The sequence below is a fragment of the Chinchilla lanigera genome, unplaced genomic scaffold (assembly GCF_000276665.1).
Source record: "Chinchilla lanigera isolate Chin_1 unplaced genomic scaffold, ChiLan1.0 scaffold00007, whole genome shotgun sequence".
Lineage (NCBI taxonomy): Eukaryota > Metazoa > Chordata > Mammalia > Rodentia > Chinchillidae > Chinchilla > Chinchilla lanigera.
This window is the reverse complement of record NW_004955408.1, coordinates 16,898,510-16,924,663: the sequence shown is the minus strand read 5'-3', so window position 1 is coordinate 16,924,663 and position 26,154 is coordinate 16,898,510. Positions and strand designations below refer to the sequence as shown.

General features: G+C 41.5%; 1 protein-coding gene and 1 long non-coding RNA gene across 3 annotated transcripts; one reads left to right on the top strand and one right to left on the bottom strand.

Annotated features, from left to right (window-relative positions):
- Mat2b (methionine adenosyltransferase II, beta) lies at window positions 1-14,250 on the bottom strand. Of its 2 annotated transcripts, none has more exons than XM_005376286.2 (7): window positions 13,187-14,250; window positions 7,501-7,695; window positions 6,050-6,164; window positions 5,723-5,875; window positions 3,476-3,669; window positions 1,242-1,355; window positions 1-900 (listed from the first exon to the last, which is right to left on the bottom strand). In XM_005376286.2, the coding sequence occupies exons 1-7, from the start codon at window positions 13,214-13,216 to the stop codon at window positions 730-732; spliced, it is 972 nt and encodes a 323-aa protein (XP_005376343.1). In that variant the 5' UTR covers window positions 13,217-14,250; the 3' UTR covers window positions 1-729. The 2 variants fall into 2 exon arrangements, with proteins under 2 accessions (XP_005376343.1, XP_005376342.1); XM_005376285.2 differs by lacking the exon at window positions 13,187-14,250 and adding an exon at window positions 10,866-11,071.
- Window positions 13,229-25,032, top strand: LOC102006744. Its single transcript, XR_001232354.1, has 2 exons — window positions 13,229-13,318; window positions 24,014-25,032. It is a non-coding gene; the product is annotated as an uncharacterized LOC102006744 (long non-coding RNA).
- Window positions 25,033-26,154: the final 1,122 nt, after the last annotated feature.

The following is a 26,154-nucleotide window of genomic DNA, read 5'->3' as shown; positions in this document are numbered from 1 at the left end:
TTCATGCCAACAGTACATATTTATTACTCATGAGTGGTCAAGACTTACAAGGGTTGTTATTATTAGTATAACCGTGTATGAAATATCACTTAGCAACATGGAGTGAAAAGGACAGTTATACATTTATATTAAAAAAATACACATACATACTCTCAAGTGCTTACCATACACTGCTACAAAAGCAGGGGGCATCAGGCTGCAGAAATTCTGCTATATGTAACATGAAGTACCTCAAGCATAAAAATTGTACTTAAGTTGCAAAAATAAAGTTTCTTTCTTCAAACATTTGATCTGAGCTCAAGCAAATAATGAACACCAATGATTTTTATACAACTTCACACACTTGAAAACAATCAACATACAATAGTCAACAGCTGCAAAAACAAACCGTGAAAATATGAGTTATAGGAGTGAACAATGCATTTCATCCAAAATAAGTTTACAGCAGATCTGTTTCATTCTGGCTCTCAGATATTTAAGAATCTTAATTTTATTCAAATTAAGCCAGAACAAAATGATAAAAGAGAAAAATCATTAATGCATACAAGGCAGGCATCAATGCCCTTTGAGTTTCTTTACACACCTTCACTAGTGCAAGAGCATCATTTACCTGAAAAACTGAGTCACAAACAGAAGAGTACTCATACAAAACTATTTCCTTTTTTTTTCTTTAAAAAGTGCCACATACCATACTTTTCATTAAAACAAAAAAACACAAGTACACATAAACTAATGAAAAACTGTTTGTCTCCACCGCTTGTCAATGAGGAAAGGCCAGAGTGATTCTTTAATTCCAATTCGAAATGGTGTTCGCTGGCCAATGCCCAAGGTCTCCAATTTGGAGCAGTCAAGCTGAGCATTTCTCGGACGTTGTGCTCCTATGACAGGGCTGTCAGTAATCTTTAAAGAAACATAAACACAAAGAAATGAAAAGTGAACAGAGTCACATCTTGAGGCTTTGTTATTTGGCCCTTATTGCAAGAACCCCAATTTGAACAGCCCTGGAAAATAAAAGCCTGCCATCAAGACAGTGTATTTTCTGTAACCTTCAATACTTACAGTCTTCACAGACCAACAGTTTAGAAAGTTCACAAGCAAAGTTCACAATGATTAGTGCTGAGAAAGAAAGGATGTTACCCAATATACCCAAAATACACAAAAGAATATTATCAGTAATAGACACTGAACAGGTGAACCTGGAATTTCAAGAAGCCAGGGGGTTTCAAATACCAGGAACTTACAGGTCTTAAGTGACTGCTGGGGAGGTTGAAGGCATCTGCGATCGCACACGCCATTTCATACTTAGTCATCTGCTCATTGCCAGACCAGTGGAATGTCCCCTTAATTGACGGATCCTAAGAACAAGGACACAAAAAATCCAATACAGTTTCAAATTTTTGAGTTGAGTTGGATGACAGGTTCGACAGTAAAGCTGATCTGAAAGGTCAAAGAACTATGAAGCAACTGTCCTATTCTGGAAAGCTCTCCAGCAAATATATAAAATTCCTAAAAATATTCCCAGTCAGGGCATGGTGGTGATCACCTGTTAATACCTGCACTCGAAAGGCTAAGGCAAGTGGATAGCCCCTAACTTGAGGCCAGCCTGGGCTACAAAGTGAGTTCAAAGTCAGCCTGAACTGCATAGTGAAGCCCTGTCTTACAAAGCAAAACAAAACAAACAAAAAAATCCCCAGCCAAACATAAAAGCAGTATTTACAATTTTTAGAATTTAGCCTTACAGAAATGCTTAAAGCAAAAAAATTTAAAGGGATCCAATTTTGCTCAATTAGTGGGAATCCTAAAAATGTTACACATTTTTATGAAAACACACTCCAAAATTCAATGAGTTGCCAGGCATGGTGGCGCACACCTGTAATCCCAGCCCTCAGTAGGCTAGGCAGGAGGATCCTGGGCTACATGAGTTCAAGGCCAGCCTGAACTGCATAGTGAGACCCTATCTCAAAAAAAAAAAAAAGAGTATTTCAAATTATCATAAACTAAAAGCAACATTAATAGAACCGTTTTTCAAAATAAGCTAAAGGTATAAACAAACTTTTATGTATTAAGCAAATTTGGTTATATATATTAATACACTAAATCAGTCCCTGATCTTACAGATATTCTACTTTCTGCAATGTTTAAAAAATTAACTCCCAAGTGGTGATCAAAATATACAATTTCTTAAAACTAGAGTAAAAGACACATTGCTATTAATCCCTCTCAAGACAGTTCTATCCTTACTTTGAAGCCACTTATCCCACCATTCTCACAAGTTTCTGAGGCAGTTCTGGAAACACTCTTCCCTGAGTGTCTTTACAAGGTATGATAACAAAATCAGTGACCGCTGCCTCCGTGTGCCACCCAGCAGGAAGACTGGCTCGTGGGATGTCCTCAACCCGCGTTACTCACTGCATCTGGCACCGTGGGACTTCTCCCAAAAGTCAAAATAATCACTAAACATAGAAGTTTTGAATCAATTCAAGACATCAAGGCAGCCATGACAGTTGAACTAAACACATCCATGACAGAAGACTTGAGAACTGCTTCAGAAAGTGACAATAACAATGATGTAGCCAGAGATTTAGTGCAGTGGTGCAGCCCCTGCCTGGCAAGCGTGAGGTCCTGAATTCTACTCCCGGTTCTCCCCTCAAAACAAAAGAATAATGAGGTAAGTGTTCAAAACAAGGAGTATTTTAAGGAGGGGACTAATGGCAGTGTCTTTGAATGAAATAAACCTCTTTTAAACCTTCACCGTATTTATCACACCTCATATTCTTTTTTCTTTTCTTTTTTGAAACAAGGACTCACAGTGTAGTACAGGGTGCCCTTGAACTCACTTATGGAGCCCAGGATGGCCTCAAACTCCCAAGTGCTGGGATTACAGGCATGTTGTACCAAGCCTAGCCACACTTCATATGCTTAACTGACAAATCCCTACTTAGATTCCTGTTTGGCATTATGTATAACTTAATTTGAAAAACAAATCTTAAAAGATATTAGCTCATTGAACCGGGCGTAGTGATGCACACCTGTAATCCAAGCACTCAGGAAGCAGAGGCAAGAGGATTGTTGCGAGTTCGAGGCCAGCCTGGGCTACAAAGTGAGCTCAAGGCCGGCCTGAACTGCATAGCGAGACCCTGTCTCAAAAAAAAAAAAAAAAAAATTAGCTGATGAATTTGTTCCCTATAGAACACAGACAAGGTTTCTCACTCCTTGCAATAAAACAAACTTTGGAGTCTATCGTATGCAGGAAGCAATATTTTCATTCCTCATGAATATAGTTTACTATCTGCATGCTATTTTTGGTCTGTTTTATTAAAAAAAGAAAACTTTTAAATAAAGTTTTTTTATAAAAGTACTTTCAACTTTCCCTCTGAAACACTCAAGTTTAGAGACGAAAGGTCAGGCATAAAAGAGACAGCGGGCCTTCACTACGATGGAGAGCAAAACCCTTCCCTTCCGAAGTCTTCCTCACCAGCATCCTCTTCTCTGCCAGCTGTCGACACACACTGGCCACATCCTTGACGTGAGTGGGAAACCTCTGCTGCCAGTGGTCCATGTTTGCTGACTTGTTGCTGAACTGCACTTTATCAAACATGACAGTGACGGCACTTTCTTCAAGCTTTTCAACCTCCCCATACAGAACAGGGATTCTCAAAACAGCAGCTCCTGCACACACACAGGCAGAATTTTAATCAAAATATGCCAAAATAACACAGCTCACTTATGACCCTCAGTGTTTTTAAATATGTTCTATAATTTGGGATACTTTCATATGCAATCTGTACTTTAATATATTTATTAAAAATAAAACATATCATAACACAGGTTATGGTTATGGTTATAAAACATATCATAGCATGGGGCATGAATAACCCTAATAAAAGCAATAAGGAACATTTCTGGGGACAACAGGGAAAATTCCCAGACAGGCTCTGTATTTGATTACAATACTATCTTCATGTTAAATTTCCTGAGTGTAACACTACACAGTAACACTCTTGTTCTTGTTCAAGTATTTTGCGGTTAAAGATATTAAAAGGTCTGGCGAGCATATACATACGCAACAATCATGCCAAACTTTAACCAGTGGTGAATCTAGAAGGGCCTGTAACATTTGGGGGGATAGGTACATATACGCAGTGCATCTTGATCATTTTCAATCCTTTCCCCGTTCCTATCTTCTCTCTTCCTCTTCCCCATTTCCCTTTTTCCACTGCCAAAAGGTCTGCCTTTCTTTTACTCGTTATATTTCGAGTTTCTCACGTAAGAGAAACCATATGGTACTTAATCTTCTGGTTTACACTGTCTTAGCACCAATGATGAAGAATTTTAAGGTAATTTAGATTAGTTGGTGCTAAGGGGGTATAATGGTCTTTGGATAACTGGCATTTTAAATGCAAGTAATTGTTGTTTTTTAAATTAAATTACTGGATGAGTAAACAACAAGACATGGCTATAGTTTGGATGCTGTCTTCCACACAACCATGTTGAAAATTTAACCCTGATGCAACAGTACTGGGAGGTGGGGGTCCTCTTGAAAGAAGTTTAGGTCCTCGGGCTGCGTCCTCTTAGATTAACGCCAGCTTATAGCACAGTCTGACGGAAGGAGCTCGTCCTTTCTGCTCGCGTTTTACTGTCCTGTGGAGACCAGCAGCACAAAGGCCCTCCACACATGCTGGCACCTTGACCTTGGGCTTCCCACACCTAAACCCGTGAGAAATGAGCCCCTCTGCATATCCCATTCCATCAGCACAGAGCAGACTAAGACAGAAATGTATTCTTGGGTGAATACAGTTCTGCCGGATAATTTACAACACCAAAAAAATTTACAAAGTAAATGTCCATCAGTAGGGTACCCTAAATTAGGGGCTGCTTCACAGGGACATGACACAATCTAGTCTTCGTTTCAGTGCCGACAGCATCAAATCAAGTACTGGGCTCCTGCTGGTGGGAAGATCTCAGAGCCAACTCCACACATAATGAAGTGTAAAGATGCAGGGCAAAGCAGAGTTTATGGGACAAACTGCATACCTTTTTAACACATAAAAACATTTCTATACAAAACCACATTTTATGCTTATTGCCTTGGACAGCATTTTAGAGGAGTTCACTTTTTTAAAAATCTATTTCAAAAATTATTATTTGGGGGTAGGGCTTTCATTCTTACAGTTTTAAATTTACAATTTTTTTTCGGGGATATACTTATACACAAATAAATACAGGAAAAATGAAAAACCAAATGTAAGAGAAGATCTTAATCTAGCAAAACACTTCAATCTGAGAGAAATTATATTGCACTACTTTTTGAAAGTAAATTATAAAAATTAGCACTTTAGGATTTGTTTCCTATCTATAAAGATGTGTATGTATACACTGAAAATGGAAAAAGTTGAGAATTCACAAAGCAGTTATTCTTTAATACCTTAAAAATTCTTTCCTTTCCTTTTTATTAGCTGTTTTCCGATTTCTACTTATATACTTTGTCTTTTTCAATTAAAAACATAACCAGAAACCAGTCCTCAAAAACAAATCAGAAAGCCAGGCGTAGTGGCGCATGCCTGTAATCCCAGCACTCAGGAGGCTGGAGGAGGAGGAGGGCCATGAATTTGAAGCCAGCGTGGGCTACACTGCCAGTTCAAGACTTGCCTGAACTGCATAGCAAGACAAGATCCTATCTCAAAAAATAAAATAAAACAAAAACCAAAAGAGGCTGTCTTACCTAAATTATTCTCCAGGACGGCCTTTTCTCCTTCCAATTTCGTTTTGCCATACAAATTTAGGGGAGCTGGTATGTCTTCCTCCCTATAAGGCGGATTTGTTCCATCAAACACATAATCTGAGCTAATGTAGATGAGAAAGGCTCCAACTGCAGCTAACAACAACAAAAAGATAAGTCTATTAAATTTTTAAATAATATTACTCAGTGGAATTTAGAAAACTTTATTCTGAATGAACAAATCTCTTATATGTCATCTACAAAACTTTAGCCTTCAAAAACTCAGTGGTTATTTCATAATTTATGAAGATTTTATAAAGTCATCATTACCTGCTTCCTTTGCTAAATTCCCAGAAGCATCCACATTAAGCTGAGAAGCAGCATCTGGCTGATTCTCCACAACATCTGGTCTTCTCTCTGCTGCACAATGTACTATGACATGAGGCTGAAAGTTAAACACTGATGTTATTTTTAACCCAAAACAGAATAAAACAGAGATACATCCTTCCTAAATAAAGTCAGAGAAAAATGTTCCTTAAATCAACTTTCCTTCAACTAAGAATACCCAGTGTCTAGGACTGAACCCAGACTCTGGAGTGGAGCAATATCCCTAGCTCTTTTTATTTGCCAGGGGGCGTTGCAAAATTGCCTGGACTGCCTTGAGCTTGCAATCCTGCCTCAGCACCCCAAGCCCCTATGATTACAGGCATGCACTGTTGTGCACAGCTGTAATTTTTAGTATAGTTCTATCATCTTTCTTTCCCCATTAGGGTTCAAAGTTCTTAAAAATATGTACGTACGTCCTAAAAAATAAAGAAAAATTTAGTATTCCTGTTTAAAAAAAAAAAAGAGGGAAAAAAATAACCATTTCTGTTCAAAACAAGTTTCACTTCCCAATCTGGACAAAAGAATTGCCATTTATGTGATTAATATGACAAGTACCTGGGTGTGGGGGCACACATTTGTAATCCCAGCACTCTGGGAGGTTGAGGCAGGAGGACTGCAAGTTCAAGCCCAGTATGGGCAATTCAGCAAAAGTTGCACAATAAGTACTACTTAGGAAACAATCCATAGATGCTGGGGATATAACTCAGTGACGCAGCACCTGCCTAGCAAGCACGGGGAAAAAAAAAAAAATCCAGCCAGGTGTGGTGGCACACACCTATAATCCCAGCACTCAGGAGGCTGAGGCAGAAGGATCCCTGTGAGTTCTACAAAGTGAGCTTAAGGCCAGTCTGAACTGTAGAGCAAGACCCTATCTTAAAAAGACAAAATAAAACAAACCAATTCATAAACCAAAGGATCACTTTGTTGTTTTGTTTGATTTTGTTTTTTGAGACAGTCTTACTATGTAGTTCAGGGTGGTCTTGAACTCACTACTTAACACAGGCTGACTTCCAACTTGCAGTGACCTTCCTGCCTCAGCCTTCTGAGTGCTGGGATCACTACAGGCATGTGCCACCATACCCATCCATAAACCAGTTTTTTTGTTTTTTGTGTTTTTTTCATGCTCGCCAGGCAGGTGCTGTGCCACTGAGCTATATCAGTTTTTTTTTTAAAAAAAACTGATTCATATTGCAGTCTTTGTCAACCAATACCACAAGCCAACCTTTTTAAGGAGTACTTACACTTTGCCAATCTAAAAGAAGTGTATTCCATACTGTTTCTGCTGAGTATGTTAGAACTTTAATGTACAGTGACTTCAACAGGTACATTTTTTTAAGTCACCCAGTCTTTAGGATAAGCCATGCATACATTAAAATAAACAGATAAAAGCATACCTGAAAGTCATGAATGATGTGATGAACTGCTTCAGAATCCAACAGATTGACCTGTTCGAATTTTGGCCTTGCTCTTCTGAAACCGCAACCAACTGCACGCCAGTTGTTCTGCTGAAATTCTTTGTACACAGCTCTGCCAAGAAGCCCGGTGGCACCAGTAACCAGAACTCGCCTGCTGGGGAGGTTCACTTCGTCCTAAAGGTGAAAAGGTAAAACCTACTTTACTTTGAAAGTACTCTTCCTCAAGAAACGAGTCACCATCATTGTTCACTGAATACCTCAAGTCTGAGTTTTCTGATTCATGCCACATTTCTCCAGGTCAATTCTAAAGTTAGAACAAAGCATAAACTACATCAACAACTGCATTACCTGACCCTTTCAATAATCTCAAGAAAAACAATGTAAAATGATACTTCAGATAATTACTTTGGTACTGGGTTTTAGTCAATAAGGAAAGTTTGGGGCCAGATTTAGCTGGGTGGGCCAGCACTTGTCTGGCAAGTGCAGAGGTCTTGAGTTTGATTCCCAGTACCAAAACAAAAGAAAGGCTTTATGTTTACATTAATGATATCCAAATAAATAATACACAAAAATGTTGCTCTTCTGTTTATAAAAATGGACAACTTGCGTGGGGCGTGGTGGCGCATGCTTGTAATCCCAGCACTCAGTAGGCTGAGGCAGGAGGATCATTGTGAGTTCCAGACCAGCCTGGGCTACAAAGTGAGCTCAAGGTCAGCCTGAACTGCTTAGCCAGACCCTGTGTCAGACCAAAAAAAAAAAAAAAAAAAAAAAAGTACAACTTTCAGCCACGCATGTTGGCACATGCCTGTAATCCCAGCACTTGGGAGGGTGAGGCAGGGGGATTATCGAGAGTTTGGAGGCCAGCCTGCGCTACACAGTGAGCTCTAGGCCACCTGAATTACAGAGTAAAGACTGTCTCAAAAAAAAACCAAGCAAACAAGTTTTAAGCTGGTCTTACAGTCTGATTAAGCATTTGGGTTATATCTCCCAATATGATTATGGCACAAATTAACATTTTTAAGTTTCAGTTTTTACTTCCAAGTTTTCTTTCAAATGTCAATGATTTATTAAGGCTGAGGATGTGGATCAGTGGTAGACTTCTTGACTACATATGAAAGGCTCTGGGTTCAATCTGCAGCACCACAAAACAAAAAGATTTCTTGTATTTCCATGGGTCTGAGAATTAGTCAAAATTTCAGAAGAACTTATGTAAGAGAAGTTAATTTGTTCCTTACAACGCAGTTCAACATGCTAAGCTTGACCAAATGATACATGTTCCTGAGCAAACTCCAAATTTACAATAAATATCTATACTAAGAGCAATCAACAGGAAGAGAAAGGAAAAAATATTTCAAAATTCACTACCAAGGTTGTTACTGTGACAAAGAAAACTTCTTTATAGAAATTTAAAAGCACCATGATTTCAGAAACAATTTAAATCTCTATATCCAAGGCACAGTTTCAAAACATCTCCCTCTTCCTAAGTAACATTAGTTTCCTCCAAGACTCTTAAAAAAGTCAACTTTTACTGTTATGGTGTCTTTTTCTTTTTTTTTTTTTTGGTTTTTCTCTGGTACCAGGAACCGAACTCATGACCTTGAACTTTTACTGTTAAAAAAAAGTTTCATTACATTTTACCACCTTTGAGCTTTTTATTTCAAGGGTTGCTATGGTCACCTAATTCTAAACTGTCAAAAGCTTTATATATACAATAAGACAATACTTACTTTTTAGCCCTTATTTTACTTAGCAGTCAAATGTGCTTGTTTAAAGGACACCAAAATCTGTATTTCTGGCATACAAAAGCCTAAAATGAAAGGGCTCATAGCGAATTTCAGTATAAAAGTAAATTCTTTCTTCTTTTTTTGAGATAGGGTCTCGCTTTGCAGTTCAGGCTGGCCTTGAGCTCACTTTGTAGCCCAGGCTGGTCTTGAACTTGCAACGATTCCCCCAGCCTAGCCTACGGAGTGCTGGGATTACAGGAGTGCGCCACCACGCCCGCCTAAAAGTAAATTCTTAAACATTACTTCCTGCTTCAACCAATTTCAACACACTTTTTTAAAAGTTTAAAAGAAATTTCATGTGGGCTGCCTTGTAACATCTGGCTCTAACTCAGCTGATTAATGAAAACAAGAATTTCAGCCAGCAAAATACTGTCTTTGAATTTTGGCAAGAAAACAGCTCCACCATAACTTGAATGAAAGGATGAAAAAACATGCCAAGTCTAGGAGAGAGGGAAGAGAAGAATGTACACAAGATAAACACTGTAAAGATTCCTGGAAAGATCTCAGCGCTTAGGCGGGAATGGTCTAACTCCTACCCCACTGTACCCCACAGATCTCGTTCTCCTCAGGATCACTCCAGGTGGTATCTAACATCAGCTATATCACAGCTCCCATTCTCGGAGTGAGTTTTAACTGTCCAGGTTTTGAGAGAGCAACAAGTTAAGTGCCGAGCTCTGAAATGTACCATCTTGAACAAAGAAAAACACGCAAAGGCATTTTCATTTCTTTACTGAAGTCCTACTGTGAAAGTGGATTAAGCTTTATGCGCACACACAGGCCCAGGTATGCGCATATATCTAACTTTACCTAAGTCCAAGGGACTTGAGAGCTCTAAATACATTACATTTGGGAAGCATGTAATTTTCGCCACGAACAAAAACAGCCATCTCCTATGTTCATCTGTGCGTAAGACAAACTGGTCTGGGCGCTAGCGGTTTTCTGCCCAGGGCCGGGTAATTTCTAGGGGCCAACGAACGCTGGGGGCTGGGATGCAGACGACGACGGACCTGCGCACGCAAACGGCAGCGCGTCAGAGACCGAGGCGGCCGAACAGGTCTGCAGCCGGAACCCCGCTGCGATCGTACGGAACACGCTCGGGCCAGCGCCGTACCCTCCGCGCCTCGGCTTCCCCATCTCGGGACGGGGAAGAGCGACGGAATCTCAGAGCTGCGAGGACTAGAGCAACGCCTTACGGGCATTCACAAAACGCGCCTGCTACGATCCTGTTATTTCCGAGAAACCACCTTTCCCCCTTCTTTCCCAAAACTACGAACTTCTAAGGTCGAGAAAGACCTTAGAAGACAACGAGGAAATAATCAGAAGCGAAACAACTTAAAGCCTCCCTCCTCCGCCTCCGACGGAAGAACGAGAAGTGGAAATAAACACAGCAGCCCGACCCACAGGGCGAGCCGCCTCCCCCCGCGCGCCGCGGTAAGCAAACTCCCGGCGCCTCCCCCGGGCTCGCGGCTCGCCTGCACCGGCGGGCGGCGTCTGCAGAGCTGCCGGGCCCGCACCCCTCGGCGCCCAGCTTCCCGCGGGGACCCCGGCCGACCCCCTCACCTCCACCAGCCGGCAGCACCCGGGGGTAAACTGGATGGACAGCTCCTTCCCCCGCCCCACCATGCCTGCCGTCTTGCCGCCGTCGCCGCGGGCCCGGCCGCACTTCCCGCAGGCGAGGATGGCTGCGCACCGCAGCGCCACTGCCCTCGGCCCGCCTCCCCTAGGCCCAGGGCGACCCCCGCTCGCCGCTTCCGGCTTCCGCCGCTAGCGCCGCGCCTGCTCATTGGCTACGCTGCACCGACGCCTCGGAGAGGGGCGGGCGCACGCGGCACGCTCCCAGCCCACGCGCCAAGTCTTAAAGTGGTACACACAACAAAGGCGCGCAGCGCGAGCAGTAAATACAGCTTTGATTGGGAAGATTTTTTTTTTTTTAACTGCGAAAGAACTGAACTGAATCACAGTTTCAAGTTTTCACACTGCGCTCAATGCATAAAAAACAGCATGTAATATATAAAGTAGAATGAAACATTTTTGAAGAGAAGGGTGGTGAGAGGAAAGGAAATGGGAAAAAGGAGAGCATTATCTAGAGAATTAGGTGTGGGTTTTGAAAGGTTTAGGAAGAGGCGAGGAAATAAAAATAGAAGTGTTGGCATCTGAGTCATCAACACCTCCAGAACTATTTGTTTTTTGGCATCCTAAAAACAGCGTTCTGGTATCCTAAAAACAGCATGAAATTATAAGAATGTGAAAAGTTATTTTCAACTAATTAAAAAGGTGTGGGAGAGAGGAAGGTGAATCATCTGGGCATCTGTGGAAAACGTAGACTCTCAAACTTTCACGACCCGGACGTGGCAGCGCACGCCTGTAATCCCAGCACTCAGGAGGCTGAGGCAGGAGGATCACTGAGTTCGAGACCAGCCTGGGCTACAAACTGAGCTCAAGGCCAGCCTGAACTGCATGGTGAGACCCAGTCTCAAAAAGACAAAAAAACAAAAACAAACAAACAAACAAACAAACAATCAAACTTTCACGGAAGGAGAAACTGTGGTAGGAGAGCCCCTGACATTACTTTTTGGTGGATTTAGGGGAGCCCCGGATCAGAGCCGCCACCCAAGCCTTGGGAAGCACAGAAAATCAAGCCGGGCGCTCCTCGCCCGCACCGGAGTAAATCAGCACCCCGGGGCCAGGGAGCCTCCAACCACGCACTGGATTCCCTACAGTTCAAAAGTTCAAGAAGCCTCCCCCGCCAGCCGTGCTGGGAACTTTTACATGGGGAAAAAACCCGGCACAGACCCCGTGTGTGCCCACTTTTCACCCGACAGTCTGAGTGTTCTCGTCCGCACTCCCACAGAACAGGAGACTGAAAAGTTGGCCACAAACGTGACCTCGGCTTGGAATTTCCTAAGGCCTATTTCCTTACTCCTTGGTTTATTTTGGAGCTAAAGATTAAGCAACCTTTAAAAAGGTTTTTCAATGTCAAAGTCTCCTGACTTTTCTTCTTTCCCAACCCCCAAAGAGCTTACTTCCTCATTCGTGCAAACGTAAGAGTTTCTCTACCACAGAAACATAAGGCTGCCGGGGGTCTCCATTTTTCTGATTTTTTTTTTTTTAATCCTGGCTGTTACAGATCATAAAATTCAGCGTTCCTTAAGCGATGGCTGTGGGCTGCCCGCACAAAGCAAGCATAAAGTGCAGACAACAAAGAAAACGGAGGAGCAGGGAACGGATCCAACACTCCTCACCCTCCTCACTTAAAACGCAGGAATTAAAAATTGCTTTCTACAGGAAGATTCAAGGACTTACATAAGCAACTAGCATTTTGATTCTCAAAGCAGCTTTGAAGAAGGAACAAGTTTGCTTGCCCACCATTTAAGAATCTGATTTGATACTGGTTCGGTAAAAAGTTGGATATAGTTCTAGGGCGTATGCTTGATTACGGTTTGAATCATTTTCTTGAATGAGGATAAAGGCCTCTGTTCATTAAAGATCTCTATTACAGAGATCTTTTAGCAGCTTCACCTGGTAGCCAAGGAAGCAGCCTGGAGCTCAGGTTAGGTTAGCAGATTCAACTCACAGAAATACAAAAGCTGGAACGCACTACTATCGACAAAAATCCCGACCTACACGGACGCTTCACACACCATTGGGCTTAATTCGGTAAGTGAGACTGCTTATCTGTTTTGCATTTTAGTCAGTTCCTGAGTCAGTAACTCAAGTTGGTCTACGGTGTCCTAAGGTTATGTTTTAAGTCCACGAATGCCGCCCGTTTCTGGTGTTCTCTTTACATATCCATTCTGCTTTTTTTACCAGGCGCCTGCTGGAACGCTTTCAAAGCAGCTCTGACTCCAGAATGCTGCTTTTCTCCAGTCAGCAGCTCTTACCTGTTCCATGTCCTGTGGCATTTCAGGCATGACTAGATTTCGGGAAAAGAGAATCGGATGAGCCTCGGCGTCTACCCTCCTTGGCCGGTTCTTTGTCTGCTCCGCCCGCTCCGAGCTCAAGCACGGCAAAACGTGAGGCGCCGCTCCACTTGACCTTTTAAATTAGCATTTTGATTCCAATCCCGGAATCTCGTGCACTTTTCCACCGTGCAGTAAGCTGGCAGCTGATTCCCTGTGGTAGTTTCGAAAATACCCAATGAGAAGTTTCATGTTTAATTCCCGATCCAGTGAGGAGTCTTACAAAACCATATGGCGGAATCCCCTATTAATTTTTTTTAAACCTACAAAAATTCTCTCTTGCAGAAAGAATGAGCCAATAGTTGGGAAGCGCACAGTCCCTGCAATTGTTTGCTGTTCTGAAATATTTTGTTCAATCACATCTTGTTATAACAAAATATATTTATTAAAATGCTTCAATCCCTTCCCCCACCCAGAGCTTCCCAATGCACCTGGCTCCACGCTGAAATCCCAGCTATTTCAGAGGTCTGAGGCAGGCGATCTTAAATTGAAGAGCACCCTGGGCAACTGAGTGAGACCCTCTCTCAAAATTAAAAGGGCTGAGGACTTAGCTCAATGATCTCTTAATTCAATACCAGGAAAGAAACGAAAGAAAAAAAAAAAAAAAAAAAAACCTCTGGTAGAAACTCAGTACCAGGAAAGAATTTCCATTAGCACATTCTTCAGCCCTCTGACAAAAAAATGGGAGGTGGAGTAGCCCTAAGGTTAGCCAGGCATATTAAGGACTTAGGTGCATCACAAAGCCTGCAAAACGAAGTCACTCTCTGAGTCAAGTGTACTTCTCCATTTTTAACAATCTGGACGATGATAAATGTGCTCAGCTAAGCACTGAATTACTGCTCTAGATTATGGCTTTGTACCAATTAGAAAACAACAGAACTTGCCATTCAAATTGAGCTAAAAAAAAATCTCTTAACGCTTGGTCTTTTACCCATTTAGAATATACAGCACATAGCCGGGTGTGGTGTCACATGCCTGTAATCCCAGCACTCAGTAGGCTGAGGCAGGAGGACCGTTGAGAGTTCGAGGCCAGCCTGGGCTACAAAGTGAGCTCAAGGCCAGCCTGAACAGCATAGTGAGACCCTGTCTCAAAAATACAAAAAAAAAAAAAAAAAAAAGAATATACAGCATATGCAACCTGTATGAGGCATTCAGAGGGTCTATAAATTATGAAGAACATTTTTTGGTGTTTGCATTTAAATACATGTCTAAAATTAGCATTATCAGGGCTGGGACTGTAGCTCTGTCACAGAGCTCACCTAGCATATATGAGGTCCTGGGTTCAAGTCCCCAGCAGTGCAAAATTAATTAATTAATTAAATTTAATTACTAAATTAGCATGGTCAAGGTGGAAAAGATAAAACATTAAGCAAGCACAGAAAAAAATGGGCATAATTTCTTTCTAAAAGTATTTCTTAGATTCAACAGAGAAATCAAAACCACAGCTTCTAAAAATCAATATTCATTAAAATAAAAAAAACCTTAATAGATGTGGGAGGGGGATAACTCTCTGCTTGTTAGATGTGCCGAGTTCATGTCCCCTGAATATGGAAGAATAAACACTACTGTTATAGGCAGCTGAGTTAGATAGAAATATTAGAGGCAGTCAGCCAGGGCCAAGCCCTAGAAGGAGCCGGTATGGAAGACAATACACCTTACAAATGGAGAGGTGGTACTTGCTTTGGGCCAGATCTCAAGACTGAAGATTAAACAGACGCACTCACATACCTCCCTAGGGATGGACATCAGGGATTGATATTCTAAACAGGTAGTCATCACCTTGAAGAGTCCCTTGACACAACCCCTTACAGGAAAAGCCCTGTTCTGTATTCATGCCCGCTTGCTACGCATTTGACCCCAATTTAATCAATTTTACCTGAACAATTCTTACTGGCTGACCATAGTTTTGTCCATTTTTCCCCTACCTTGGACCCACCTCACCTCTTGTTTTTGCTCTATAAAAGTCCCTAGAAAAGACAGAGTCTTGGGTAACGCACTCTGGGCCCTCCTTCTGTCCCTCTCTTGGACAGAAGCTTTCTTTCCCTCAATAAATATATTCTGCTGTTAGCCTCTGTTGTTCCTAAAATTCATTCTTTGATTTTTTTTTTTTTTTTTTTTGGTTTTTTTTCTCCGGTACCGGGAACCGAACTCACGACCTTGCGCTTGCCAGGCAGGCACTTTTGCCGCTGAGCTAAATCCCCAGCCCCTATTCTTTGATTTTAGAGAATATGAACTTGTCCCAGATATCATTCAGGTTGGGAGTTTTTATTTTCCTGTATCACTACGGGACAAAGGAGGTAAGAATAGGGAAGGTCTACTCAGAGAAAGCTCATGAGAGACAGGAGGAGTCTGCAAATAGGTGGCTGCACAGACTGTTTGTCTAAGAATTGTTTTCTTATTGTTTTGGTTTTTTTGAGACAGGGTTTCACTATGCAGTTCAGGCTGGCCTCAATGTAGCCCAGGTTGGCCTCAAACTAATAGCAATCCTTCTGCCTCCACCTCCTGAGTGCTGGGATTACAGGTGTGAGCCACCACCCCCAGCTTTTTTTTTTTAATTGAGACACGGTTTCCCTGTGTAGTCCAGGATGGCCCTGAACTCTGTGTAGCCTAGGCTGGCCTCCAACTTGCAGCAATCCTCCTGTCTCAGCCTCCTGAGCTCCAAGAATATTAAATAGAGCAAAATCGCGACATGAGTACAATGTGGGTCAAACTACAATCAACCAATAGGATTATAAGTATAGTTACTTAGCTATATTGATCCAGTAGGGAAGTGAGACACGTGGCAAGGGTTTATGGCTAGCTAGCATGATTAACTTTGGCTCATCTATAAATTCTAAATATAAAGAACAGCTGGGCGTGGTGGCACATACCTGTAATCCCAGCACTCGGGAGGCTGAGGCAGGAGTATCGTTGAGAGTTCAAGGCCAATGTGAGCTATAAAGGGAGTTCAAGGACAGCCTGAACTGCACAGTGAGAGCCTATCTCAAAAAGCAAAAAAAAAGAAAGAAAGAACGAAGGCATTTTGGGGAAGGGATGAGTGCCCAGCTTTTGGTAACCCATCTCTGTGTCCGATGCCTGTCTGGGCCCCACTACACTGCTAATCACAGTGTAATCCCAAATTGCTGTGATATCTCAGAGGTTTGCAGGCCTGGCTACTGCATCTCCATCTTGGGGCCTCACTCTCTTAGATTTGCCTCCAGCCACAATTTCCAGTGACTCCTTCAAAGGCCCAATTCTTGTCTGCCTACCAGTTAATTTCTATCTAATTTAGCTGTCTATAATAAAAAGACACCATTATAGACATGAGTAAGCAGATTGCAGACTGGGAAAAATAATTTCAATACCTAGATCTGAAAAGAACTTGTATTCTGAATATTTAAAGAACCCCTTAGCCAGGCGTGATGGCGCACACTTATAATACCAGCACTCGGGAGGCTGTGGCAGGAGGATCCTTGCAAGTTCGAGACCAGCCTGGGCTACAAAGAGAGCTCAAGGCCAGCCTGGACTGCGTAGTGAGACCCTGTCTCAAAAAGACAAAAGAAAGAAAAAAAAAAAAACCTCCTTCAACTTGGTAATGAAACAATTTTTTAAATTGACAAAAACAATTTTTTTTGAGACAGGGTCTTGCTATTGTAGTTCAGCCTTGAACTCGCAGCAATCCTCCTACCTCAACCTCCAGGTGCTGAGATTATAGGTAGGTACCACCATGCCTGGCTTAGACAAAACTGTTTAACAGACAATTCACAAAGGAGATATAAGAATGGTCAGTGTCTCTGTTACTTTTCCTATTGCTGAGACAAAAATACAGGACACCCAAATTTAAAGGAAGAAAAGTTTATTTGGTTCAGTTTGTAAAGGTTTTAATCCATAGTTGGCTGGCTGTGAGGCAGGGTGGCATGGCACAGGGGCATCACACAGAGAAACAGTCCATGGTGTATGGTAGAGCAGGCAGAAGGCAGCAGGCAGTAGCAAACAGCAGCAGCAAAGCCTGCCTTTCTACACCACCCAGGCTGTATCACACCCAGGGTGGAGCTTCTCATCCACACCCAAACAACTGTAGTGGATTGAAAACTAGTGGTCAATTTGTAACCCCCAGCTGAAATGAGTAAGTGTGGTCCTGGGTATGAAAGGCCCACCTGAGGACTGTGCCAGCAGCATAAGAGGTAGAACTGCAGAAGAAGAAGAAAGGCTGTTAGGAGTCCGTAGAACCTGGTGGGAGATGAGAGAAGCTGTAGGCGCTGTTGGTTCTTTTGGAGGACCTTGTCACGCTGGCTTTTCTGATGAACTCAGCTGTTCCCTTTGTCCAAGTCACAGAAAATGGCTTTGGTTCACTTTGGGGGAGCTCTGGTCCTCACTCCGAGAATTGCTTCCTGGCTCCAGAGGGAAAGAAGGTGCGCAGCTCAGTCTCCTGGGGAAGCTTGTTGCATTGGCTTTCTTGATGGGAACTCGGCCTTCCTCATCATCAGAGGAGCTCGGGACCTCATTGTTGCTGAGGATGGCTGTGGTACCTTTCAGGGGAGCTGTGGTTCTTACTTTGCTCATCACTTCTTGGCTCGAGTGCCGATCTCTCAGCCTGCTAGCACAGATCCTTCATCCCACTGGCACAGATTTACTAGCACAGATCTGTGAAACAGGCCCGCATGAGGTATTGTTATGAGCTCTAGGTCTTCAGCTGGACTCATGCAGGACATTATCATGGGATCCAGGCCCTTAGCTGGTTAAGATTCTTTGGTCTTTAGTGTGTGGACAGATATCCTGCATTCTCTTGTATATGATTCTCTGGGTAACTATTGTAAATAATCTTATAAAATATGTGTCCTATTGTTCCCCTTGCAAAATATTCCCCAAACCATGACAACTATGCTTAACCAATTAGTGGACTAATCCACACACCCTTAGTCCTAGCATCATACCATTTACCCCAGCATCACACCCTTAATCCCAGTATCACACACCTAGATCCAGTCACCTTTGAAAAACCCCACCTACGACCTCAGGAGGCTTTGTGGAGACATCGCAATACAAGCCATAACAGTCAGTAAGCATATAAAAAAGAGGCTCAATGTCAGGGAGATGCAAGTTAAATTAATACACAATGAGATACCAATTTCATATCTAACAGAATGACTAAAAAAATAAAAAAGACTGACAATATCAAATGCTAGTGGAAGGGAGAAAAAAATTTACCTCTACCCTTAAAGAATTTTCAACTGGGCCTGTGAATTAAATTGACATAAAACAGGAAAAGACCTTATAAATTTACTTAATTCACAGGTGCCCTAAAAAGGACCTGAAGACCCAAAGACCCAGAGCTCAACATTTATACACTGAATTATGCAAGAATAGTAAGTTGTGAAAAAGAACTTAATTAAGAGATGAGGCTCAGATATGAATTATTTTAATAAGTATTTTACATTGAATTTTCTTGGCTTCAACTTCCCACCCATGATAATAAGAAGTGTCACTTTCATTCAAAGATAGAGAGCATCTGTCACACAGGAATTTCATCTCCAGGTTTTAAGAAACAGAAGGAAGGTCAAAATGATGTTGCATCTGCTGTTTTGTAAGTTAGTTCCTTCATCTCAAAATCGTCAGTATGCCAGGGTGGCATATTCTTAACTCCTTCACTAATAAGCAGTTTGAACAACTAGAATGCTCTTTCATGCTGTGAGCATAAAATAAAAATGCCACTTCAAAAAACTGTTTACAGTTTTTAAATAAAGTTAAACATGCCTTGTCCCATGACCCAGTAATTCTACTTGCAGGTGCATAGCAAAGAGAAATGAGAGCATAGATCCATAAAGACTTACACATGAATATTCACAGCAGCTAAATTCAAAATAGCCTAAAACTGGAAAGAAACATCCATCAGTTGATAAATGGCTAAACAGTGATTTTTTTTTTTTTTTTTTTTTTGCTTATCTTTAAGGCTTTAAGGATTCTTAGTTCACTTGTGTTAAAATACTTTTTTTTTGTACCAGGAATCGAACTCAGGACCTCATGCTTGCCAGGCAGGGACTTGTGCCGCTGAGCTATATCCCTGGCCCAAAAATACTTGATGGATTAAAAAGTTATACTAGCCACACATAGTGGCATGTACCTACTGTACAAAACTTAGTGGCATGTACCTACTGTACAAAACTGGCACTCTGGGAAGACCGTCTCAAAAAAAAAAAAAAAGAAAGGCTGAAGATATAGTGGAAGACCCTGTGTTTAATCCCCAGTATAGAGGCAGGAGGAGGGGAGAGGGAGTGTTAAACTAAGAGTAGAACAAAAGCACTAATGATATGAGCATGGTGGTGTACAACTCTAACCCCAGCTACTCAGAAGGCTGAGGCAGGACAATAGCAAGTTTGAGCTCACCAGGGATAATTTAAGTAAACCATATCTCAGCACTCCCTGAAGTACTGAAGAAAATAAAAAAACACAGAGCCAGGGGTGGTGGCACACCCTTTTAATTCTAGTACTCAGGAGCTTCATGCAGAGGATTACAGTGAGTTCAAGGCCTGCCTGACCTACATAGTGAGACTTTGTCTCAAAAACCAAAAATAAATAAATAAATAAGTGTAAAATAATCTTGGCATATGGAAGCCTTTGATGAATGTATCATGAAATTTAGAAACCAAAAGGAAAATATCAATAGACTATACACACTTTTTTATAATTGTATAACAACAATAACAATGATAATTAACCAAGTCAAAAGCCAAACTGGGAGGAAATATACGTGAGGCATGAGAGATAAAGTGCTAATTCCAACGCTATATAAGGAATTCAGGGGGAGCAAAGTGGTTACTGGGGATTGAACCCAGGGCTTCCAGGTCTAGCTATATCCCTAGCCTTTTAAAAATTTTTTATTTTGAGACAGGGTCTCACTAAATTGCTGAGGCTGGGCTTCAATTTGTGATCCTCCTGTCTCAGCTTCCCCTGTGCTCAGATTACAGATACGCACAACCCCAGCCAGGTGTATAAGGGACTTTTGAATAGCAATTTAAAAAGCAAACACTGGCTGCAACATTGGTGTTTTCCATGCAGAATCACACCTCCCCTGGTTCTCAGGCCTTCAGTCTTGGACCACTGATGTGCACCACAGGTTTTCCTGCTTCTCCAGTTTACAGATGGCAAACTGTGGGTTTTCTCAGTACTTGTAGTTGTATGAGCCAGTTCTTCATAGTACATTGCCTTGTCTATATATCACCTACTGGCTCTGTTTCTTTGGAGAACTCTAATGTGGATTTCAGGATCCAGAATGTTTCTAGAAGAACATATATGCTGCTTCCAAGATTTAGCTATTATGAGATGTGCTCCTCTAAACATGGGCATGAATGTAGCACTAATATGATGACTTTAACTCTTTCAGGAAGGTACATAAAAGGAGGAATAGGTGGGTCAAATGGAATTTCAATTTTTTTTTTTTTGTCTTTTTGAGACAGGGTCTCACTGTATAGTTCAGGCTGGCCTTGAGCTCACTTAGTAGCCCAGGCTGGTCTCAAACTTGCGACATCCTCCTGCCTCAGCCTCCCAAGTGCTGGGATTACAGGTGTGTCCTACCATGCCTGGCCTTGGAATTTCAGTTTTTAAAGTACGTCCCTGTGTTGGACTTTGGTATTTTGACTATGATGTGGAGAGGTTTTCTTGATCGTGGCTATTTGGAGTTCTATATGCCTCATGTAGGTGTCTGTATGTTTTGTTTTCGTTTTTTTTTGGTGTCTGTATGTTTAATTCTTCTCCAACATTTGGAAAGTTTTCTGCTATTATTTCTGACTATAGAAAAAGGTATTAAGAACAAGAACTGTGCAATCCTGGCAATTAAAAGCAAATCAACAGTAATATCATCCAAGACAAAATGGATATGACATACCATAAGAATAAATAATGTGCCACCTTTAACCTTAGGACAGATGAATGGATAAAGAAAATATGGTATTTATGCACAGTGGAGTGCTACTCTGCCATATAGGATAAACGTGAGTCATTTGTAGAAACCGGATGCTCCTTGAGATCATAATGTCACCTGAAATAAACCAGACACATACGCTTAAATATCATATCGTTTCTCTTATCTGAGAATCTCAAAATATAAATAAGGAGCAAAATAAAAGACAATAGGAGAAAAGAACAAAAAGATAGAAGGAGGTGAGAGGAGAGGGAAAATGTAGCCTGGATGGAAGGGAGGAGAAGGGGATGTGAACAGAATTAAAATGTTGTGTACATATATCAACTCCTCATGGAAAATGTAATCATTATGTGCTGCACACATGTAGTAACGTGCCAAGGATATAGTTCAGTGGCACAAGTGCCTGCCCACAAGCACAAGGTCCTGAGCTTGATTCCCAGTACCAATAATAAACATGTACTAAAAAAAGGATAAAATTAAGATTGTTCTGTGGGTTCATCTCCTAAAAACCAATGCTCAAAATACTTAGCCTACAGTTGGGCAAAATCATCTAACGAAGTTGATTTTATGATAAAGTACCGCATATCTCATGCAATTATTTAATTAAATATAGCCATAGATAGCTTCACAGCAGGGATATATCCTGAGCAATATGTCATTAGACAATTTTACCATTGTACAAACATTATCAAGTGTAGTTAAAGCAACCTTGAACTATCGGAAAATCACTTTACCAGGTTTCTTGCTTTTTTTTTTTTTTTTATCTTTTGAGACAGGGTCTCACCATATAGTTCAGGCTGGCCTTGAGCTCACTTTGTAGCCCAGGCTGGTCTCAAAATCACAATGATCCTCCTGCCTCAGCCTCCCACAGGCTGGGATTACAGGTGTGTGCCACCATGCCCGGCTTGACTGGGCTTCTTGTATGAAGCTGTACCAGCATAACATAGCATGTTGCTGGACTTTTCTTTTTTTTGGTCTGAGATGAGATCTTGCTGAATTACTCAGGCTGACACTGAACTTACAAGTCTGAGTACTCCCCATACCGCACATGGCTACATGGCAGTTTTGCATCAACATTTCTTTTACAAAGAGCACACTCTTTAAAAACTAGTATTCAGTATAGTATTGTAAATATAGAAACCAGTAAGTCACATTTATTATCCAATGTTATGTATTATACATGCTTGTATGTATAATACTTTTTCATTATCTTTTTTTTGTTTTTGTTTTTATTTCTTCTTTCTGGTACCAGGAATCGAACTCATGACCTCGCACTTGCCAGGCAGGCACTGTGCTGCTGAGCTAACGTGGAAAAGTACTTGAAAAATGCAGGGGTGGTAATTCCCACCACATCCCCATTCAACTCACCTCCTAAACCTATAAGCAAGATGGCGGATCTTGGCTAATGACTAGGTGGAAACTCCAATTACAGATGTGGTTGCACAGCTTAAGTGAATTAATACAGCCCCTGATACCTGGTTTGCAAATATTCATCTGAAAAATGCATTTTTCTCCATCTGTGTTTGTAAAGGGGACCAGGAGTTTGCAAGGCCAGCAATACAACTTTAGTGTCCTTTCTCAGGGGGTACATTAACTTTCAAGCCCTTTGTCATAATTTAGGACTCAGTGACCTTGATCACCTTTTCCTTCTGCAAGATATTACACTGGCCTGTTACACTGATGACATTATGCTGACTGGCCTCACTCAGAAGTAGCAACTACTACAGACGCACTGCTAAGACATTTGCATGTCAGGAGGTCAGAAATAAATCTGACAAAAGTTCAAGGGCCTATGACCTAGTAGAATTCCCAAGGGTTGGGTGGTAAAGGGCATGCTGATATAACTCTTCTAAGGTAAACGGCAACTGGTTTTATCTTACCCTTTCTACAACCAAGATGCAATGCACAGTACTCTCCTTTGGATAGTGGAGGTGATGCATTTTCATTTGGTTTTGTCATGGTGGGCTACACTGAGTGACCCAGAAAGCTGCGTTTTGAGTGGGGTCCAGAATAGAAGGAAGCTCTGCAACAGATATAGACTGCTGTAAAGCTGCTTGTTCTGCCTTTTGGAGCTGTTCCTAGACCCCTGTAAATGAATCACAGTATAGGCCCTTAGGATGTTGAAGCCAAACCCTGCTACCCTTTGCAGATACTCTGTTCTGAGGTTTTCAGCTTACTAGTGGGCCTTTGTAAAAACTTTACACTTCCCCAAGGAACAGCTAGTTATCATGCAGCCTGAGCTGCCACTCACGAGCTGGGTGCTGTCTGAGGGACCAAGCCATAAAGTCGGACATGCACAGCCACACCCCACCACTAAACGGAAGTGGTATGTATGTGATCGAGCCCAGGCAGGCCATGGATACACAAGTGACATGGAGTAGCCTAATGCTTATAGTCCTTATTCTAGCTACAATGCCCTCTGCCAGCCTGCACCTCTTGCCTCATGGGGAGTTTCCTATCATCAGTTGCTAGATGTGAGCTTCGAGGAGATGCTTCTACACGGTATACAGCCACCACCGTGAAGTGCACAGCTGTAGCACTATGGCCTCTTTGGGGGCATCCATGTATGACAGTGGTGAAGGGAAATCCCGCCAGTGGGCAGAGTTTGAGCAGTGTACCTTGCCTATCTACTCTGCTGTTACTTCAGCTTGGATAAAAGCAGTTTTGAACCATTTAATTTTATTGGACAGTACTGCCTGTTTCTGCATTTCCTCTGAATTAATTCAAACATTCATTGTAAAGTCAACCAAGTATTATGATTTAATGAAATAATTTATTATGAAGTTACTTTTAATGCAACAGTCTAATTACATTTTATGTTGGTCATTCTTCTATCCCTGGGATGTGGACAGACTCTGGCCAAAGGAGCATTTGGACCTGAGTGCACTGAGGAAGGGGCCTTGGGGAACAACAGTTCTCACGCTCCTGGAATGCCTGCTTGGAGTTCAGCGCAAAATCTACAGGACAACAGTCAGCATCAGAGCAAGTTACTGTTAAAGATATTTGCCTTGGACAATGTGTTCCCTCTGCCCTGATAAGACTGCCTAAACTAGGTTGACATGAGCCATGCAACAAGCCATCCCATTCTGGCCCTGGCCTTTACAAAACCTCCTATACAGTATGTTGCAGAACGCTTTTCTTCTACATCTTTGTTCTCATGTCCTTGACATACAAATAAATAAGTGCAAAGGTCTCAGCTGGTTGCTGTTCCCTTGAGTCTCTCTTATGCCTAAGAAGCAGCCCCTTGAGTTCTTGGTGAATGAATTAAATCTTGTCTGTGAGTAATCTTTATCCCCGATGCAGCCGCGGTTTTATACTGTGACACTGGGACAAAATACCTGACACGTGTGACTTAAAGAAGAGATTTGGCTCACAGTTCCAGAGGGTTCACTCAGGCTGCTATCGCCAAGGCAGGATCAGCATGGTGGAAGAATGCGGCAGGGAGAAGCTGTTCAAACCCGGGGGACAGAAACAGAGAGAGCAGGAGCAGGGAATGTAAGCTTCCAGGTTACACTTTCTGTGGCGCACCGCCTACAGCCAGGCCCTGCATTCTAATAACACATTCAGCTATGAACTCACAATGACGTAACCCACGGGGAAGTGTAACATCCCCGCGATCCAGTCACCTTCCCAAACCCCCACTTCTGAACGGAGGAGACGCTGAGGGAACATCTTAGGTCTGACTCATGACATAACAGCTGAGCAAATCAGATACAGTATATTAGAGAGAGAATTACCACTTTCTAAACTGTATTGTTTGTGATTTTGCAGAAAAAGGCGGAGTGTGAAGAGGGCAGAGACAATAAATACCTTTTACATAGAAGCATTAATGTAAGTTCATAAAATGAAAATTAAAAAATTGGATAAATGACTTATTGTAGTTTTGCTTCATATTGTACTAACTGTAGTAAACAGATGACAAATTGTCTAAAGAAATTACATAAAGACTTTCTCAGATTTTAGTGTATCTAGGAATTAACAAAACAGGTTATTAAAAATGCAGATTTTATAGGCCAAGCTACAGATTTTAATTTATAATTGGAATACAACCTAGAAATGTAAAAATATTTAAAAAATTCAATGACTTTGATAAAAGATAATGAGATTACTATGGAATTAAGCCTGTTCTTATTATTTTTTATTTGCACTGGACAACTGGATGGATGATGGGTAACATAGAAAAGACATTATTATTAAAGTACAAGGGGCAAGATCAAGCAACGGTGCTGTACCTTTTTTAATCTTTTTCAGATTAGAGAAATTCTCTATAATCAAGGTAGGGTTTATAACCTTGAACTATGGTTACAGAATAGGGGATCATTTCATAGTAACTTTTACAGCAATGTTGATACGATGGTATGTACTGCAGGAGAAAGTCAGTTAAAACCTTCAGAACGAGAGGAAAAGGTACAAAGCAGGTACTTAACAATAGAAAATAAAATATCGAGACATTTTGGCTGAAAATGTTATTATATTATTAATGATTGAAAATGTTGATTATATTATTTCATATACCTATGGGTAAGTAGTTAAATACATTATAAAATAGCCTTATAAACATAACATCAAAAACAACACAACATCTTTCTCTTTTAGATTTGAAAATGTCTTTATGTTTTAGAAAGTGGATTTAAGGAAATTAAAAGGCAATACCAAAAAAGAAAAAAAAAAAAAGAAAGAAAGGCCGGGCATGGTAGCAAACCCCTGTAATCCCAGCACTCGCATGATGCTGAGGCAGCAGGATCATCGTAACCACTCTGGCCTACAAAGTGAGCTCTAGGCCAGCCTGAACTGCACAGTGAGACCTTGTCTCAAAAGGACCAAAAAAAAAAAGCAATACCAGTGGGCACAGGTGCAGAAGTAGATGTAGTCAGCCATTCGAAGCATACAAGAATATGGCAATATAAATAAAAAACCATGATTTAGGTGTTCCAAGCAAAACATCTAAGTCATTCTTAACTAATTTGAACTTTATAGTATTTCCTAGACAGTG

Excerpts from the sequence above, each read along its gene's own strand:
- Mat2b (XM_005376285.2), bottom strand. The coding sequence starts at position 10,928 with ATGGTGGGGCGGGGGAAGGAGCTGTCCATCCAGTTTACCCCCGGGTGC. Across the intron at positions 5,876-6,049 it reads GAATTTAGCAAAGGAAGCAG|CTGCAGTTGGAGCCTTTCTC; the intron begins GTAATGATGACT and ends TGTTGTTGTTAG. Across the intron at positions 1,356-3,475 it reads TGGCAGAGAAGAGGATGCTG|GATCCGTCAATTAAGGGGAC; the intron begins GTGAGGAAGACT and ends CCTTGTTCTTAG.